Below are 21,857 nucleotides of genomic sequence, written 5' to 3' on the forward strand. Positions count from 1 at the left end.
ACATAAATATGACTATTCTTCTAATTAATTCGAATGTAGTTAATTTTATATTGAGAAAAACAGTGGTCTAGGGCAAATCTTATTCAAGTATTCTTTTATTTTTAAAAATTGACATAGTGAAAAATATGTTTTGCTTGGGGACTCATTTATGCTTTTATATTTGATAATAATGGACATGTAAAGTCCTAAAAATGAGATAATTCTTTCATGTGTGAGATCTAATTGATAAAAACAAAATAACATATCTAAATATTTGTCAGTTACCAAAAGAAGGCACAAGATAAAATAAATGTCAAAACAAAACTTAAAAACAAAGAAATCTTATTTTTCAACCTCACAGCAAAGATTGGTTCATCAAAATCTCAGAGCAGGTAACACTTTCATTGGTAGCAGAAATTTAACTAACCTCATCAAAAAGCATAACCAAGCAAAAACTCTGACCTAGAATAAGGCCTTTTGATTCTAAACTTTTTCTTTTATTTTTCATGTTTCTTTATCTGGGTGTGCAAAATTAGGCTAACAGTTACAAGGACAGATCAGTTTTACACCAGGGATCACTGACACAATAAAATCATTTCAAAAACTGCCCCCAAATAAGTTAATATGAAGAACTATATTTCATAGCACAGAATAAAAACCATGTTAATATATTTTCATAGTTGTTTTGTCCTCTCAGAAAAGATTTAAGTTCTTAGAACAATAATTATACTCAATTTGAAGATACCCACAACAAATTATACCAAGAAAGACTAAGTAAAACTGTTTTATTTCTTCTTTCTTTATCCACCTACTTTCCTGTTTGTCTACAGATCTAACTTCATGCTCATCTGCATATCTACCTACCTGTCTATCTGCCTATCAACCTACCTACCTCTCTGCATATAGGATGAGAACATGAGAAGCTCCTCTTTCCATTACCTGCTTGGTGGAGAAGACAGCGACCTCTGAAGATTAACCCCGGAGTTCATGTCATGATAGTAAGGTTGGCTTGGGATTTCTCCAATTGGGAAGTTCACTCCAGTTCCCTGGGTTATGGGTGCTGCAGAATAAAATGAAAAGAAACATTGTGACCAACATTCACATTTAACTCTATTCAGATATAAAATCCAATCTTTTTCATGCTTCTGCACAAGAACTTTATCTCAAGGCTTTAATATCCATTGTATGGGGTAGAACTTGAGAACCTTTTTATATCAGATTTGGGCATTTGAGGCATGCAGACTATCTATGATCACTGGTTATCACTTACCCAAATCCCCCTCCCGAACCTTCACTCACTCCTTTATATTGCCTATCACTGTCAGTCATCTCCCTGTCAATCTCAATTAAGTAGAGCATAAGCCCTATGATTTAGCATCAAACAACTTTGCACATGACCAAATCATTGCTAAGTAAGAATGCAGACTGGTTTTACAAATAAATACCTAACATTATTACTCTATGTCAATGCTAACATTAATAGTAGGGTGGATTAGAAATTATATTTATTGCCACATGGTAGAATGTGTCTGTAATCCTGGGAGAGTTAAGAAAGAGGGTCAAGAGTTTGAGGCGTCCTTAGACCACAGAGCAAGTTCAAGGCTAGGGTATACTACCTAGCCCAATCTTGTCTGTCTACCTAACACAAAACACACCATATTTATAGTTATTTGATATAAGTAATGGTATAAGTAAATACTTGATAGAAGAAATATTAGGGAAGGCATATAAATAAAATTTACAAATATAAAATAAAAACCAAGTGGCTTTTAAAATATATATTCAGATTTTTAAAACTGAATGTCCATTATTACTTTGATCAATATTTATGTTTTACTTCTAAAAAAAGTTGATACCACAACTTTATATGTCATTTAAAATATACTAATGGTGTTTTGTATTTTAAGGTAGTAGTTTATATAGCAAGAATTTTCTGAATTTGTCAATACTTATAACTTTAATATGAATTAATATTATGGTAATATTAAACTTAGTAATTAATATTATAATTAATATGTTAGTAATAATTTTTTGAATATATCTAAGAGGCAGCATGCTGTGATGCAATGAACAAAGTCTTGAAAGATGAATAACATTTTCATTGAAGCCCTCTCTGCCACTTGTAAATTAGAAACAAAGGTGAATCTCCATTTATGATGGGTTTGCAGATTCAATGAGCAAAGGAGTAAAAGCCCAGCCTCATAACTAGTGCATCATTTATGTTAACCAAATGTGAGTTCACTTCCTTCTTTTTTTCTCCCTCCGCAAGTTTCTTTCCTAGTAGAATAGGAGTGGTTAATAAATATGGGGCAATTTAAAATGTGCTAAAAACTAAAGTGGTAAGAACGAACCAGTTTTCTGGGTTTATTCATCTGGATGCTATTGACCATGTCCACTTTGGCAGGTATTATAGTGGATACAAAACAGTTTCTAATACTCCTGCCATCAGAGGTAGTATGTATCAAGCTAGGTAAACAAAACACTTGTATAAAATACGTAAGTAAAATGATAGTGTGGATCACAATGCAACTACTCCAATGAACTATGTGGGCAATACATGCTGTAGGATTCCCAGGGAAAAAGATTCCATGAGGGACTTGAATGGTCTGAGGTGTTTGTAGAAAAGTCATATATGGTACTGGTCTTTGGAGAATAAGCAAAGTATTAAAAGGAAGACAATTATGAACTAGGGTTGTTAGTAAGAGCAAAGTCAAGGACAGAGATGATGTGCAAAGTAGAGAAAGGCAGCTGTTACCAAAGGTAACAAAAGGGCAAATGGTATTTCTTCACTTTGGGGCCTTCAGAAGCTCCATTCTCTCTACTGAAGTACAGAATTCCAAAGACCTTGAAATACACCCGAATAACACAAAATCTGCTGAAATCCCCTTTCTCCTAACTGCCTCCAGCTGAATGGAAAATTCCCAAAGGACTATAAATTATCAATTTTTATTTATTTTTTTACCTAGAGTATTAAATAAACAAGACAGGTACCGGTTAATCATGCCTGAACCCTAGCTACTCAGGAGGCTGAGATCTTAAGATTGCAGTTGGAAGCCAGCCCAATTGTGAAAGTCTGTGAGAACGCTTATCTCCAATTAACTAGCCAAAAGCCAAAAGTGGCGCAGTAGTTCAAATGTAGAATACCACTCTTGAGCAAAAAGCTAAGGAACAACGCCCAGGCACTGAGTTCAATCACCAACACTATCACTAAAAATTAATTAATTATACAAACATCCTAAACATATTCATTACTATTTTCAGGTAATCTGTATTTTAATATGAGGTAGGTCAAAATTAACTTGAAATATATTTAAGAAGTTCAGAAGTTGCATGCTTTACTGCAGAAAAGTAATTAAGAAATGTACAAAGAACATCTCTCTTTTCCTATCAAAACTTTAAAAATATATACACAAACTTGTAGATGATATGTCTTCTGTTAGACTGTTCATTTTATATAAAATACTTTTAACATCCTTCTAGCCCAGCATATTTGTATACCATGTGTATACTGTGCGCCTGATGATTTATTTGACTTCAGTTATTTGAACAACCGATATAGTTGTTTGTTATGGCTTGAGATATACCAGAAGCCGAAAAAAAAGTGAGGTCAGAAATCTCACAATAGCCACATACTTAAAATTTATTATCAGGTCTATGTTTTATGTGATATTAGAAGTAGGGTATGTGTTAAAAATAGACATTTGAAGATTTCAGGGAATGTGAGTGATGTATCTGGCTTCCTACATCAGAATTAATTATCATTTAGACAACCAAGTTACTAATAAAAAGCTGAAAGGTATATTTTGGAAACAGTTTGTAAATTAATATTGTGTAATAACTGGGCAAAGACTTGTCATTCCTCTTGGATATATATGTTCAATAGTCAACAAACTTTACTTGGCCATAAAAATTATGGGTATAATAATAATAAAATGATCATGAAAAATTCTTCAGAAAATTCTTCAGTTCTTAATTTCGTTCTAGAAGAACTATTCTAGAGTAATAATAGACAAGATAGCTACAGAAATAAATTCTATAGCTGGACCTGCAAAATGTAATATATATATTCTGCCAGTAATAGTAGATTATATGGCCAAAATACTAAAAGACACACAATTTATTTAGTGACAAGAAGACTGTGTGACAACAGCAAATCTAGGTCACAGCTTCCTGATTACAAGATTCTGGAAGAACTTAGAGTAGATGCAAAGATGAGCATCAGCACTTCTTCGCAGATTGCTGTAAGAAAGCTGAAAGCTGCAAATCATGTTTAAGAGGTTACCAATCCCCTCTTAGAAAAAGAGCTCCAAAGAATCAGACTGTAAGGGTTAGAGGTCAAACTTTAATCTCGCTTATTGTTCTCTCCAAAGACTGATCCTAAATCAACTTTTCAGATGGAGATAATATCATTCAACAAAGAGATCACTATCCTAAAACTGAACAGTGTCATTAACTTACGTCAACATACACATTAGAAGGTCATATGATAGTAAAACCTTAGAGCACAGAACCATTAAAATGCCACAGAACCCTAAAGAAGCTAGAATTTGTGTTATATAGTACAAGGGTTATGCTCAAGTTTATGTTGACTTAGCAAACTATATTTCATAACCAATAAAGTTCAATTGTATAAACAAGATTTTATGTGAATACATTAAAACACTTGAGAGAAAAAATTCTCAAGCATTACAGAGATGGCTATTTTCACACAGAGGAGAAAATAAATATTTGTTAAATAAATTAAGGAATGAATATGTATAATTAATGTACTAATTACTAATCAGTAATGTTTGTCATGACAAATAACATAAAAATCTCTAAGAAATGACAGTATAAATTAAGAATGTGAATGAGTGAAGTATGCAAAATTTACCTTGCTTCTGAACTGTTTAGGAGCTTTTTTAACCTACTTTTTGAAATTCAGATTTTTTTTCAAATATCACTGTGAGCTTTTGAAAGTTCCAAAGTGGTTCTCTTCAGACAGCACTTAACATAATGCTACCTATAATTAGGTACTAAATAAATATTTTCTGACAGATGACTCTACTGCCCTTCTCAAGATGGATGTGAATGCATCATGGCGCTGGAAGTACAAATTTAGGTTTTTCAAAAATGGCATGTGCCTCAGAACTTTCTACTAAAGTTAAACAGGAAAATACATACACATGTGCCTTCAAGTACCTCCTGTCATATATGATTCTAGAATGTGGTAGTGAGGTATATTCCTTTTCAAATTAAAAAACAACTGATCTGAAAAAGCACATAATGCTACATGGCCTTAGTCAATTGAGCAAACCATCGGAATCCATCAAATACATTCCCTAGATTACAGGAACAATAGTGTTCAATTTTCATCTCCCATTCTGTTCCCCAAATAAAGGGGAATATGTATTTATTCCAGAATTATATGTATGTATTTATTCCAGAATTATGTATTTATTCCAGAATTATGCCAGAAATGATGTTACCCAAGGTCTTAAATGCCCATGGGTATCATTGGTAGACCTGGTGTTTGTGCTCAACACTTAAGAAATCTGAGTTATTGGAGAAAATACATTACAAAAGGCATTGTCACCTACTGGCTTAGAGATTACTTCACTAGTCACTACCTTAAAATACTGTGTAGTTTTATGCTTATTAACTTGCTCTCTCTTTACTCATTTAAGATGATTATAATTCTTGTTCATGACTTCTAGATTTGCCCCAAATGAGAAACACAACTTAACGAATATCTTGTAAATAACACCATTTCAAAAGGAATCACTCTCAATCAAAACATATCACTCAAAATTACATAAACAGGGCTAGGCATGGTGGTGTATTGCTATAATCCCAGCTACTGAGGAAGCGGAGATTGGAAAGACTGAGGTTGAAGGCCAGTCTAAGCGAAAAGTTGGATATACCCTATCTCAATTAACAAGTCAGGTGGGGTGAATCTCATCTGAAATGCCAACTACCCAGGAGGCTTACGTAGGAGGATCATCCTGGGCAAAAACATCTATGAAACTCTATTTTAAAGGTATCTAAAGCAAAAAAGGGTTGGGGGGCACATGGTCATATGTGAGAGCACCTGATTAACAAGTACAAGGCCTGAATGAAATTCGAGTATTCCTAGAAAAAGCCCCAAAACTCAAAATCCAAAGCTAACAGAATCAATGTGTTAGACCTGTATCTTGGATATATTTTCCCATATTAGCAAACATGTAAGAAAATTTTCTAAGAAAATGTCTTCCATTTTTAGATAGCCAGCCAGGTGAATAGACTCTAGAAAAATCAGATCCAGACTTCCAGAAATGATGTCTCAGGTGAGGTGGCCAGTGAAAACAATTGGACATTGTTTTGGATAACAATGCTTTCTATCTATATCTAACTACAATCTGCAAAGTTAATTTCTGCATCCCTTTACACTCAGCATGTTAGTGTGTATATCCTGTACATCTCCAACTCCTCCCCCTTCAAAATGTTAGTAAAATGAAAAAGCACTTATCTACAGGAAACTTATGTGGGTTATCATAACAACACAGAGTACATTTAATTAATCACACTTCCTTTTATATAAATGTCCATGTATGGTCACAGAGCAAACTGAATTAAATGAATACTAGTATTGTGGCAATGAGAACAACATTAAAAAGTTGTGTGGTACAGTGGAAAGTTTTGATGATTTCAGTGCAAATTTTAAAAATCAGACAAAGTCACCTATGATTTCAACAAAATACTTGAGATTTTAAAATTAAAACTCTCCTAATATGTAGTTACTGTCCACAAAACATTTGATGCTCAAAAATAGAAAATATGTTATATCATTCCTTGTACTTAAATAAAAAGAAAACAATTTACTTACTTCTAGATACTCTCACAAGTTCTGATACATTGAAGACTCCAGATTTTACAAAACTATCCTCAAGGTATCCTGAAAACAGATATCAAGGGAAAAAATATCAACACAAGCAGGAAGTGAAACAATGATTAAACCCTAGAATGTGATAGCTTTTAGACCAAAGGTTAGAACAAAAGCCACGAATGTTTATAACAAGGACCAGTAAAAGCAAAACTCTAATGAATGTAAATTATGCTTGTTTGAACAAAAGTAAGAAGTGTAGATGCAAAACAACTCCCAGGACATTTTTTTCGTTAACTCTCTAAATGTATGCAATTGGGGTGGTTTATTTGCCATGTCCCACGCACAGAGAATGAAGGTCTGGGACACTCCCTGAATGCATTCTGCCCTGCTGCAGCACCTGGTAGGCTAAAGCCTACCCATTAAAAGGGTGAGGGGGAGGAGAAAAAGGAAAACCACAACCACAATTAGCGCCTTGTTGGAAATACTTCAAAGATCTCTTGAAACCACTGTTCTTTCACAAATCCTACCCTGATTAAAGAAAAATGAGCTGTTGTTACCAAAACTCCTACCCTTGTTCCAGGGTCACCAGGAACACAAAGCAGAAGTTGTACACACAGCAAATACGTCTTCGCATCAACCTCATTCTGTGTCCTTTTAATATACCTTGCACAACTTCAGGGCTTTCCAGACTCTTGCTACTATGTCTTCAATTCTCATTATTTGAACAACTGGAAATTTCATTCAGCAAATGACAGGGATTCAGGCCTCTAAGTATGCCACATGCTTATGTGACCGAACACAGGGGCCACAGTGGTCCACATCGCAGGAGCCTGAGAAAGTTCAGTTGTGTTTAGTAGCTGATCTAACTATATCCAGCACATGTCAAAAATATCCTTCAATTCTCATGTAGGTCACGGGAATAGAACTAGGGTGTCGAGAGAGAAAGTGGCTTAGGAGACTGGATATGGTTTATTTGGCTGCCCTTGGAAGACAATATAAAGGGTCTAAAAATCCTTGGAATTGAAATACTTGCGGGGGGGGGGGGGGGGGGGGGGGGGGGGCAGGGGGAACAAAGGGTAATGCTACAAAAACTGGCAATCTTGGATTTTCCAGAGCTTTAGGGATGACCAAGGGATTAGATTCAGGTCATGGAGGTGAGGCTGGGTGCTTTAGCAACACAGAGCATTTCAAGTCAAGGAGCTGGAATCTGAATCCTGGCCAATTTACCAGTTATGAAATCTTGGCCATGTTATTAGACCTCATTGTGTCTCAGAGACCTCATCTACAAATTAGAGATAATAAAATCACCTACGTTATTGGGTTATTATGAAAACTAAGTTACATAAAAAAATATAAAAACAAACTACAGTAAGCACAATACAAATGTGAACAATAATTTAAGATTAGCTAGACAGCCAGTACTTAGCCTTATACTGAATTACACACTAAACTCTAAATGGGCCCAAATAATTGGTAAATTCTTACTTAGAAAATTTACCATAACAAAAGCCACCATATTGCTTTTTAGCCATATATCATATACATGATAAAACCATTCACTGGCATCACCAGACTGGATAGGAAACCATTCACTCCAATCATGTAGGAATCATGTGGGAATACTATTTCATATCCACTCGTCCCTACTCTTTAGAAACAGAATGAAAAAGGAGCAAAAAAGAATCTACAAGATCTCAGTGATAAAAGCTAGTCTCATATTAAGTCCCTACTCAAAGAACATATATGATACACTTTTCAAATTTTATGAAATACTTTAAATAATTCTAGGTATAGAGAGTGTGACTCAGTGATACACTTTTAAGAAAGTTCTTGAGCTATTAATTCCTTACCAGGTTTAATCAATTTCAGTAATTACTGAGTAACTTCTATGTAACCAGCACTGTACAAGGTGCCTAAAAGTTGTGACTACAAACAGGATACTTGACTCGCTTTCCTGAGTTGAAAGCAAAGATGTGTTTTTAATTTTCCACATCCTGTAAGTTATTACAGATAAACATATTTCATTTTAAAGAAAGAAGAGCTTGCTATACTTTATTTTATATATGGTAAACTTGGAAAAAAATAGTAAATAGCAAAATCTTATTTACAAGTTTTAACCTCATCTTTTGGTAGTGTACAGATACCTGCCCTTGTGTTTCCCCTGTAGCTCTCTCTGATCAGCTGTCTTCTTTCTGTATATCCCTCTCAACCACCACTCACTCCATATACTACTACCCCACTCTCTCTTCCCCAAGCTTTCTCCAAGACGCAGAGAGAAATATCTTCTTCCCTCTGTACTCAAAGCACACCTAGTTTATATTTATTTTACACTTTACACATTCAGAATTTCCAAGATATCTGTTTTCAAGTTTTAAATACCTTATTGGATTATCAACTCCTTTAATTTAGAGAAGTGACAGGGTTTAGTTCATCTCTCTATCTTCCTCAATAACAGACTCACTGTCTATAAGCAAAGTAACTACAAAATCAATGCAGAACACAAATTTTGAAAAAAAAATTTTTTTTCTTTGCCAGTCCTGGGGTTGGAATTCAAGGCCTGGAACTCAAGGTTGGAACTCCAGGTCTCTGAGCTCCTTTTTGTTCAAGGCTAACACTCTACCACTTGAACCACAGTGCCATTTGGGCTTTTCTGTTTATGCGGTATTGAGGAATCAAACCCAGGGCTTCATGCATGCAAAGCAAGCACAAATTTTAAAATCAACACTTTAAAACAACTGGCACTGAAGTATCTCAGAACCCACTGCTAAAATACAATTCCCAGGAGCCCCACTGGGTTCCATACCTTCATGGAGCATAGGGACAGTAGACTGAAGGAAGAGTTCCCAAGGACCAGTGATAAGGCCTATTGACAAGAGCCAAAAGAACTGATGGGTGGGTGGGAATCAAGCAACAGAATAGCCTGGGGTCTATGGTGGCACCTTCATGCACCTGTACACATGGCACTACCTGAATAATGAACAAGGATTACTCAGGAGTGGAAAGGAAAAAGGAAGAGATTGAATAGCACATTACTTGGATGGAGACTAGTGCTTGTTGAAGCATGCAAGAGACAATACTTGAGGACTCTGGAAAAATAACTGGAGAGAAATCTTGCAATGGGTCACGAGCCTTGCAATAGTACAGAGGCAGACTCGGGGAAAAGTCATTAACATAAAACCACCTGTCCCCTCCAGGCTTCAGGGATCTTTAAGAAACAAGGCTCTTACATGTTTCACAGATCATTGTAAATCTCAGAAGCTGATACAAAGGCCAAGGATCTTAACGCAATCTGAAGACATTGAGATAGTAAATTCCCTTGATCTACCAAAGGAAATATGCGCATCTTTGAGGAATAGCAGCTGCTTAATGGTTACTGAGCAATATCACACCACAGCTTAAGCCAAGAAGAAAAGAATAACTTTGCATTTGTGCAATGTTGTATTTACACTACATGTATGCCTTAAAAATAAAAATAAAACTGAGTAGGAAATAAAGAGCTTCACAAACTGAAAAGTCTCAAAGGCAATATCAAATTATATTATTTTACTTCTTTTTTTATTCTTCCCAAACAAAAGCCACAGTAAATCACTACTCAGAAGTTAATATAGTGTTTAACCTCTTTTACAAACAATAACAGAGGGACACAATGGCATATCTAACTGTTAATATCTCAAATTATAATCAGCACCATTTGAATGTTAAACAACATTTACATAGAAAATCCAAAGGAAGACTGATAACACTCATTTCTATGGTCTACAGTGTTCTATTCTTGAAATTAAAAAAAAAATGCCAAAAGGAAAGCAGTTATTAAATTCATGAATGCTGTCTTCAAGTATCTGAAGGACTGTTAATGTAGATGGCGGATTACACTTATTCTGCATAGTTCCAGGAGCTGTTTAGTTGGCTCAATGAACACATTTGTTATCCAATGAGAAAAGTCCTAAGAAGGAATGTGGAACTGTGAAAGTAATAATAAGCAACACATGTCCAGCTATTGTGTGGAAACTTTCATAGCCATGAATTCATTCTTCTCATGCAAATTATCCTATGAGATGAGGTGTTTTATTGCCATCTCACAGATGAAGAAATTTCTATCTACAGAGCTAACAAGTTACACAGTGGCTTTAAACACCACTGTATAAGCATTGTCACTTGGGGTGGAAAACTTAGAAAAGCACTTCTGAAGCCTTTGGTGACTCAAAGATTTTACTTTTACTCTTGGACACCTTCCTATACCCCTTTTCTTATATTCTTCCTTTGAGCAGAGAACAGGTGGACATGATTCCAATTGTAAATGTTGCTCAACTCATGAAGAGATGGGTTTACTACACACTAACTTTTGTCAATCTTGTAACATCCACATCTAACCCAGGAGTTTTTCTGTGGTGATATTGTAAAACATAGCTCTCGTCAATTTCTTAACTCATCTGACTGTTCATAGTTAAGGCTGGGAACTTAGGGTATGTGCAGGGTTCAGAGAGATCATTAACAGGGATGGAAGGGCAGACATTGATTAAGATTCATTGTACTCATAAATTTGCATGATGAATTGAAAGTCTTTTGAACAACTACTTAAAGATAATAAAAAAACAAGGTTGGAAATCAATTATGAAATAGAACTATTAAGCGCTGCAATTTTTCTGCAGATTACCAACCTATAGCCATGGTTAATATTATAATATTAATTTAGAATTGCGTTTATCCCTCAATACAAAATGTAAATCCCTGGTAAAAGATTCAATGGTCCTGGGAGGCAGAAATTTATCAACTTTAACATAATCTGATGGCTTAATAGGTTCCAATGCTTTTTCAGTATTTCTTTTGTTTATAAAACTTTTTCCTGCATCTCTAATAGATAAAAATATCTAATAGATAATAGTATCTATTATCTCTACTAGATAAAAAATATGACTGAACTGACCTTTACACAGATATAAACCCATGTCAAACTTCATCAAATTGCAAGCTTCAAATATGCATAATTTGTTGCATTTCAATATTAATAAGCTACAAAACTCTTATTTGTTGCATTTCAATTACATATTAATAAGCTACAAAACTCTTATTTTTAATGTCAAGAATTCAAAACAACTTTATGTTTATAAACTCAAACCCTAACTTTTTTTTTCTATTAGCATTACATTTTTCTGTCTAGAATGGGTAGTTTTTGAAAAGTATAATTTTTATGAATACATGGCATATTTTATGTGACCATTTATTTGAGTATTTTCTTACTGTTTGGCATTTTAGGTTTTTTCCTATTTAAAAAAATATAAACAGCACTGCTATTAATGTCTTCACACACAAATCTTTGTCAGCACTTCTCATAATAATCTTTAGACTAGAGTTCCCAGAAGTGAGATTCCTAGGTCAAAAGGCATAAACTCTTACAGTTCCTAGACACTTTCAGGCTAGCCCAGACAAAGTTAGCAAGATCCTGTCTCAGAAACAAAACAAAAACTAATTGTGCTGGTAACATAGCTTAAATCCGATGCTTGCCTAACAAAGACAAATCCAAAATTTAATCCTTAGTCCTGTAATTAACAAAACGGGTAGGCCACAAGCATATCCATCATTCCACCTCAATGCAGAGTAGCAGGGATGTTCCAAATTCAAGCAGGAAAATGTCATTACATAATGCTATCATTTTTATTTATATAAGAAAAAAGCTGATTGTTTTCAGATACATATGCACTAGGTCTTTGTAAAGAATGTTCAAAAATGGAACATTTGAAAAAACAAACATTAAATAGATAAAATTAGAAATTATGAAAGTAGGAATATTTTATCCCTAATATTATTGTGATTACTTCTGGAGATTCACATTTTTGGAAATGATGCTGTGGCTCAAAGTGGTAGAGCACTAGCCTTGAGAAAAAGAGCTCAGGGACAGTGCCCAGGCCTTGAGTTCACGCCCCAGGACCACCACCAACACCAACAACAAAATGATACAGATTCACATTTTTTAGAAAATTACTTTCTTGCTTTTCTTTCCCTATCACTTAAAAAAATTCACTTCTTAGTTTTCTCTCTTTCCTTTTCTAAGTATATTAATTGTACAAAGGGATTTTGCCCTGGTATTTCACATGTGCATATATGATTTTGATCAGATTCGCCCCCTTCGTTGCTTTTTTTGCCCTGCCTCCAATCTCCTCTCCACACATTTTCAATAGTTTTCAGTGGGTTTCATTATGTAATTTTCTTACATTCACACAATGTCTCAGTTTGGTTTTGCTTTGTTTCTGATACAGGGTCTTGCTAACTTTGTCGGGACTAGCCTTGAACTCATGATCTTGCTTCCACTTTCCAAGTAGTTGAAATTACCATGCCTGGATCAACATTAATCTTCTAATATTAATTTAACTTCACTTTCTCATTTAATATGAAACACAAATCTTTGATGGTGATTACAATAACCCAAGAATCAGAAATTAAATACAACATTTAATATCTATCCCAAGGTAATCTTTATCTTTTCAGATTTTTACATTCATTAGGGCAGATATTTTATAGTTTACTGAGTTATGTTTATTTTATGGTATATCAAATTATATGTGTGCCTTTTATCTTGACTATGGGTATCAAAGACACACCTCCCTGAACCAGAGGATAGTACTTAGAATGGCTCTAAAGGGAGACTTGCAAGACAGGCAGATAAGATTTAGAAAGAAAATAAGATTTAGCTATTTTTAAGGAATACACTTATGACAAAATTACAACAATAAAGAAAAAAGAATGGCCAATAAATAAATACGCAAAGAAAAATCAGGCAGATTCAAGCAAGCAGTGTTAATTAGCATTGGCTAAGAGAGAATTTAACATGAATTTTAATGAAGAGAATAAAAAATCACCATGAATGGGTGGAAAGCACGATTAACAAAGACTTTCTGTTAGTGCCCTGTGCTCATTCACTGATGAACCTCAATGGCACACCACAAAAATCAGAAGTATATAAATAAAAACCTATTAAAATACAAAGCAACTTGGTAAAAAAAAAAAAAAATAGAACCACTAGTAGGAATCAGAACTCAGTGAGATGTTTAAAATATCTCTTTTGGAAGATAAATATAACTATTAGATTATATCATACAAAACTAGCTATCCTTTATTAACATGTCCATGAAACCTTAAAAAAAAGATCATTATCTTTAACTAGACACAATTTTAGTCCATCTTTAAAATGGAGACTTCCTGAGGTCATAACCTTTCTTTCAACTGTGACAAAGAAAATTAACAGTAAATAATAAAAAGTGAGTAAAACTCTAGACCACTTGTAAACAAAAGACAAAACCAAAGTAAAAATTATAAGCTAGATAGAAAACAATGAAAAGTAAAAGGCGAAGCAAAGGGGAATTCTTTACCAAGAAAAGAGAAAAGAAAAAAGGAATTATTTACCATAAGAGAAGAAGTGAATAAAACAATCTAAGAAAAATTGAAAAGACAGCATTAAAGATAAAAGCTGAAATTAGCTTTTAGGGAAAAAAAACTAAATTAGCTCTTAGGAAAAAAAAGGAAAATATTTTAAATGATATATAAAACAAATAAAATTCTCCAAAGAGATCAGCAAGGCAGAGAAACCACTTGCAAGGCTGCTTAAAAAAAGAATAAGAGAAAGCAAAAATATACAAGTATAAGAATTAGAAAGGAGACATAACCATCAAAACCAAATACATTAAAAGAATCATAAGAGGATAACACATACAACTTATTGACCACAGCACTGAAAACTTAAATGGGCAATTACTTGGTAAAATAAAAGTAACCAAAATTGCAAAGAAGTGGAAAACCTGAAATAGACCAATTACCCTAGTGCAGTGGTTCCCAAAATTTGCTCAGCATTGGAACCACCTGGGGTTCTTGAAACCAATTTATGCTTGGCTTCCAACCCAAGCTATTCTGATTTAATTCCTCCGGGGTGAGACCTGGCTATGAGGGCTTTTTTAAAAGTTTCCCCAAATGATTCACATGTGTAACACAGTTTGGGAACCATTATGCTAGCAGTGAACCAGTAGAACACAAAGCACTGGCACATCCTCGCAGTTTCTTAAAACCGAAGAACAGGCTCCACTCCAGACTCTGGAACCAGTCTGCAGCTTCATGAGAGCTGCAGGTGACCCATGTGTACTTTAGAATCTGTCAACTCTAAAACAGAAGAGAAAGGTGATTAAACAACCACCTTTGGAGACAGCACCAAATCTAGATTGGTACACAGATGGATTTTATCTATCAATCCATTAAGTTTCAACCTTACTTACAGCATCTCAGGCCTTTGAAAATGAAAACAACCTTCCTAAGTTAGAAACCTCTCATGCTCAAGTCTGTAACCCCAGCTATGTGGGAGACAGAGACCAGGAAGAACGTAGTTATTTTGACAAATAAACTGAGAATGCTGATATTTGCCTGTGATCTCAACTATTCCAGAAACAGAGATTGAAGTTTCACAGTCCAACAGCTATCCAGGCAAAAGCTCAGATTCCTATCTGAAAAAAATAATTCAAGCAAAACACAATAAGGGAATGACTCCAGTGGTAAAGCACCTACCTAGCAAATGCCAGGCCTTGAGTTCAGAACCCTTTACATGGCGAATAAACATGGCCAACAAGCTAAAAAGAATGCCTACCAAACCAGCTCTACATTAGACAATGGCCTAATATCCACAATTTGCAGAGAGTTTAAAACATTAAACTCTCAAAGACTCAACAACCCAATTAATAAATGGGCTGATGAGTTAGTTTTCTCAGAAATAAAAATGGCTAACAAACATATGAAGAAAAGCTCAACATCTCTGTCTATAAAGGAAATGAAAATGTACACAACACTGAGATTGCACCTAACCCTCACTGGTTAGAATGGTCATTGTCAAGAAAACAAACAATAACAGATACTGGTGAGGGCATGGTCAAAAGGGAATCCTAATACACTGCTGGTAGGAACGTAACCTTGATCAACCACTCTAGAAAGTAGATTTGGAGGATCTAAAAAAAAACAACTAAACATAGAATTACCCTATGAACCAGCAATTCCACTCCTTTGAATTTATCCAAAAGATTACAAACCAGACTACAAATATACTAAAGCTACCAGCACAATAATGTTCATTGCAGCACTATTCACCATTGCCAAGGTATAGAATCAACCTAGATGCTCTTCAGTAGATAAAAGGATCAAGAAAATGTGATATACATCTACACATATATACACACATGTCATACAGTCACACACACATGTGCACACACACATAAAGGAATTTTACTCATCCATTAAAAAGAAATGATACTTTATCATTTGTAAAGAAATGAAAAGGCTTGGAAAAAATTATGCTAAGTAAAGTAAGTCATGCCCAGAGAGACAAAAGTTGCAATTAGTTTATAAACATGTAAGTTGGGTGGCATGCAAGTATACACAAATGTATTAACTGAAATATGATAGATTCAAGGGAAAATTCAAATAGTGTAATTCCTTAGAAAGACAAAGTCAAAGTTCAGCAATATAAATACCAGGAAACAGGTCTTGAAAACAGTAGGATGAAGTCAAGAGGAGCAGAATAGATAGATGAATGAAGAGAAGGGGAAAATGCAATCAAGAATTCAATGTTATACATTACAAAATCAAGAAAAGTGAGGGAAGGGGTAGATTGGGAGAAATGGGTGAGACTGTTGAAAGAGGTAACTGATCAAGACACATTATATTCATAAACTGCATTGTTAAATGACAACTCCTTTGTGCAGCTACTTAAAGATGACAGTAAAGATAACCATAAAAAGTTCATTGCATTTTTTAAAATAGCCAAAAATAAACAATGGAACTAACATGGCTTGTCCTTGTTTCGTTTCAAGTCATCAATAAATAGTTTGACTTTTCATTTGATTTTTTGATGATTAAAAAAAATCTAAAATTATTCTATCTATCTTCTTATTCCTGAAAATACTGTGGTGACATGTTTAAGATATAAAGCATGAAGTAGGTAGAGAGATATCTGTAACAGGAACAAGAATTTAAAGTATTTCAGCAAAAAACAGGAGTGTGACTCTAGTTCTGTTTTATGAAATAAATACGAAAAGAGTCAAAGTCTCTGAAGAGTAGCATGTAAGTCAAAAGACCCTAAAAGAATTTCAACTAGATTTTTCTAAGGATAATGACATGATTAAGTTAAAAAGTAAGAAGAGTTAAATTTCTACACCCCAAAAAATATTTGACATAGTGACATTTTCTTTTTTTTATATAGTGACACTTTCATAGTTGCAAAAAGAAAAAAGAAAAAATTATACTAGTGGATTTGCCTAATGTCCATAAGCCATATTTTTCAATCTTAGGAGACAGAGATTAAAACTTAAATAGCTAGAGAAGTATCTATATAAAATTTTATTCTGTTTTCAATCAGTTACTGCAAAATTGAACCCTCATTTCAAGTACTGTACTCTAGTATGAAAGCAGGATAGAAGCTGGGCGCCGCTGGCTCACACCTATAATCCTAGTTACTCAGGAGGCTGAGATCTGAGGATTGCAGTTTGAAGCCAGCTGTGGCATGAAATACTGTGAGACTCTTCTCTCCAATAAACTACTCAGCAAAAGCCATAAATGGGGCTGTGGCAGAGCGGTAGCCTTGAACAAAAGAAGCTCAGGTACAGCCCTCAGACCAGAGTTCAAAGCTTCAAGACCAGCAAAAAAGAAAAAAAAAAAAAAAAAAAAAAAGTGGGATGGCCTTAATGCTTTCATGTGTAGGGCAGTAAGTTCAGCAAGCTTAACTTCTGCATAGTGCAGTGGGTTTAATCAGCTTAGAGCATGCTGATGGTATCTGCCATATAGAACTGTTCTAGCTTCCCAGCTATGGGGAGGAAAATTATTTGCATCACTTTTAAAGATAAAGAGAAAAAAAGAATTTAAATTGATAGGAATATTTAGGTGAAATTAGTCATTGCAAAAGAAACACAAAGATACATGGCTAAAAGAGTACTCAGTAAGCCGGGTACTGGAACAGGCTCATGCCTGTATCTTAGGTACTCAGGAGGCTGAGATCTGAAGATCATGGTTCAAAGCCAGCCCAGTCAGGAAAGTCCGTGAGATTCTTATCTCCAATAAACCATCAGAAAAATGGAAGTTGTGCCATGGCTCAAGTGGTAGAGTGCTACCCTTGAGCTGAAGTGATGAAGGACAGTACCCAGGCCCAGAGTTCAAGTCCCATGACCGGGGGAAAAAAATAGAGTAATCAGTAAAATACTGCTTAGGCCAACCTAACCTAAGGGATATTTGTAACTTTATACATGCAGGTTATGACCCTCCCCATGGGGAATCTGGACATGTTCAACAAAGAAAAGTATGTTACATTAGCATCTTTTAATAAATTGTAATCTATGTGTGCCCTCTTGAAAGTCTTCGGAACTAGGTGCAATAAAATGCATTAAGGGTGCCAACAACAAAATGTTAAGAGTTATTTAGACTCTCTGGGACATCATTTAGGACACCACAAAAACATAAGATCCAGTTGTGATGTTAAGAAACGCAAAAACTTGAATAACAATCTCTACCTTATGAATTTTTTTTGTTTTGTTTTGTTTTGGGGTCTGGTCATGGGCCTGAACTCTGAGCCTGGGAGCTGCCCCTCAGCTCTTCAGGTCAAGGCTAGTGCTCTACCACTTGAGCCACAGCGCCATTTCTGGCTTTTTTTTTTTTTTTTTTTTTTTTTGCTTATGGGGGCTGAGGAATCGAACCCAGGGCCTCAAGCATGCAAGGCAAGCGCTTTACCACTCAGCCACCTTCCCAGCCCCTCTACCTTATGAATTAACTAATGCTTTCCATTATACTGTGAAAAAGGACACTTTTCATGGTATTTAAGTTATACTGTGGAGTACCAAGTTGGTCCCAATCTGTACAAATGAGTACTTGATACTATCAGAAGTTGCTATTGAGCTGTAGCAACCACATTAATGAGGTGGGGAAAGCTTTCTTCATCACTGATCTGATCTAGTTCTCAGGAGCTCTTGTTCACAATCTCCACATTCATCCCAACTGAGCCTCTGGTCACTCAAGAGTCATGTTCATCATCAACTCACCCTCTGTCCATGATCCCTCCTTCTAATAGCTGCAGCTACTATGTCCACCCAAGGGACCCAGGTATGGTCTGCAATACTAGTCTGCCAGTAGACTCAGACTTGGGCCTGATGATGGGTCCCAACATAAAGCTTTATCTTTACAGAGCTTAAACATAGAAGCCAAGTATAGACAAGACGTTTTCATTTAGCCATTTCTTATTTCTTCAAAAAGCAATATGCACTAATGAACTGTTATTATTCATCAAAATTGGGGAGATCAATTAAGGGGGGAAAGTACTAATCCTGAGTTAAAATTACTACTGACTTCATCTTTGGATGCATGAAAAAAATTAAGTTTTCGCCTGTATTTGTCAATAACTAGTTGGGAGCTTGTACAACCTCTTTGTGGTATTTTTATAAGTAAATGAGTTAGATAGAAATCTATAAGCATGTAAATCTAATACTTCTTAAACAACATTTGAATGTATGTCATGCAAAAAGTAAATGGAATGATAGGAATAAATTTATCATTAAATGTTATTTATTGGAGAAACATTTGCAAAGGCTTGAAATATAAAACAGTAAAACAATGGAAGCAGAGATCCAGTATTTGCTTGGAGAATCAAATAAGATTCTTGCAATGTTTGAATATTAAAGAAACCGGAGTTCATATTGTCATCGTAGCAGAATAAAAAGCATATCACATACCACATAGCAGAAGAGAAAGAAGCAGATTTGTTGTCAGGTGTTGAGCAGAATTTTAAAGGATAACGAAGGATACAAGTTTGTAAGTAGGGAGCCATTAGGGCCCTTTAAGCAACTCAACTTTATGTTTTACTAAACATGTTCCTATGTAAGATGAGACAAAGGAAAAAAAGGAAGGAAGAGAGGAAGGAACAGAGATTGAGAGAGAAAAGGAGGAAAGAAACTAAAACAGAAAAGACAGTAATAAAATTTTTCTACAATTTCAGGCAAGAAATAGTGTTTGAGCCCACGTGAAAACAGTAGAGTTGAGAAGGAGTAAATTCAAGAAACTTTTCAAAGTCAAGTATGTGGAAGACAAGTGAGTGAGGGTCTCTTCAAAAGAAATTGTGACCTGTTCTAACCAAGGGGTTCAGGTAAGCGTCTGGTGGCTTTAAGACATTTTAAACAGGGGGGAAAGTGATTTTTGAAAATGCTAAATTTGACTTACACATGAGATATCTAGAAAAACATGTCAAAAAAAAATAGTTGAAAATGTAGACTTGAAACATTAAGAGAAAGATTGGGTACCAAAGATTTACTTTCAAAAATTACATATCTTAAAAGCATAACATGTACTAAAAATACCTAGAGTACTAAAGTTAAAAATGTAGTTACAAAGAGAAAAGAAATCACCAAGTAACTGACAGGCAACACCAATACCTGGAGAGTTACACGTTTTAAACAGACTACGGTCAACTAATTCAGCAAGTACTCAAGAATATGCTAGCAGGAGCAGGATGAAAAGGAACCACTGGGCACCCACCGCCCAATTAAAAGTCATGGATTTAGAGAATCACTTCAGTGGAGACAGAAGCTCAAATACAGGAGAAATCAGGATGGGATTTCTCTTATACCATAGAAAACAAGAGAGGTGAGAAACTGGTTGAAGAAGTTTCAGTGAGAGATTAATTGTCAAGAAGGAGTCAACAGAAAAAGAGAAAGATAATGAGGAGCTAGAAAAAGTAAAGTACTGACAAAAGTTTCAAGAGGATGAGGAAGGTTGGTGGCTTCAGAAAGAACCTCATTAAGATGTAACTGGGGAAAATATTCATATAATGATCTTGTAAGGGTCTAATAGAAAAAAAAAATCTTGCCAGATCCCCACCCCCCCCCCCAAAAAACCCCTCCAACAATTCATTTCTTTTCTCTTTTCTAAGAATATTAAAAACTGTGTAATGGAAGTCCTAAACTCCCACTTCCTGCATGGGGAGTAGGAAATGTTTCTCCTTCTTTCTACTATCATCTTGCTATTGAACCTTCTAGCTCCAGCCTACCATATCCCTAAATCTTATGCTCTCCTTCCTTTTTATCTTTCTACTAAATTTCTTGCTCTGCCATTAAAAACAAACTAAACTTGTGTACCAAAAAAAAAAGCATTTTCTTTTTCTTTTGATCCCAAAAGACAGGCAATAAAATTTCCTGTTCCATCAAGAACCTGGAAATAGCTGGGCACCTACCTGTGACTCATGCCTGTAATCCCAGCTACTCAGGAGGCTGAGATCTAAGGATAGTAGTCCCAAGCCAGCCTTGGCAAGTGGGCAGAAAATCTCCCAATTCCCTCCCCTCCCCCCCCCCACACACACGTGAGACTCATCTCCAATAAGCCAGAAGCGGCGCTGTGGCTCGAGTGGTAGACACTAGTCGAGCACAAAGACGCTCAGGGACAGTGCCCAAGCACTGGGTTCAAACCCCACAACTGACCAAAAACAACAGCAACCACCAAAAAAAAAAAAAAAACCTGGAAACATTTAAATCTCCTAGTCTATTCTTCTGTTTTCTATTCTATTTTCTATTCTGTTCTACTTTATGCAGCTCACCTTGTCCTGTAACTTTGCCAAGGCATTTCATTTTAAGTCAATGCATTTGTATTTAGATTCACAGCAAATGACATTTCATGCAGGAAGCTTTCTTGATCAACCCAGCTGGAGCAAAAGTGTGACAACAAACTCTTCACTACTATCAAACACCTGCAAGTCACCAGGTATGCTCTTGTATCTGTCCCTCACAACTGACATGAATATAATGGATTTTGCTGAGTTTCAGAGAAATTGGCTGATTGCTGCTTCTTCCCATGGTCCTCAAGATCATTGTGAAAGATGGAGCGTTGATTCAGAGGAAAATCTCATTCCAAAGTTCACACTCTTTCCTGCCACCACGCTTCTTACAACTCTTGCAAAGAGTATTTCACAACTTTGAACTCTGTCATGACACTTGAATAGTAGCACTAAGTAATATTTAATTTTGATCATACATACAGA

The 21,857-nt window shown here is 35.3% G+C and overlaps 1 protein-coding gene across 6 annotated transcripts in view; it reads right to left on the reverse strand.

The window, feature by feature from the left end:
* The window catches only part of Nfib (nuclear factor I B), a 225,666-nt gene that overhangs the window by 64,861 nt on the left and 138,948 nt on the right, over positions 1-21,857 (reverse strand). For all 6 annotated transcript variants that reach the window (XM_042686913.1, XM_042686916.1, XM_042686914.1 and 3 more), the window contains 2 exons: positions 6,824-6,892; positions 919-1,039 (listed from right to left, as the gene is read on the reverse strand). In XM_042686913.1, the coding sequence (XP_042542847.1) occupies positions 919-1,039; positions 6,824-6,892 (190 nt within the window). The remainder of the gene's footprint in view (positions 1-918; positions 1,040-6,823; positions 6,893-21,857) is intronic.

Source organism: Dipodomys spectabilis, unplaced genomic scaffold (assembly GCF_019054845.1).
Source record: "Dipodomys spectabilis isolate Male_0828 unplaced genomic scaffold, ASM1905484v1 ptg000098l, whole genome shotgun sequence".
Lineage (NCBI taxonomy): Eukaryota > Metazoa > Chordata > Mammalia > Rodentia > Heteromyidae > Dipodomys > Dipodomys spectabilis.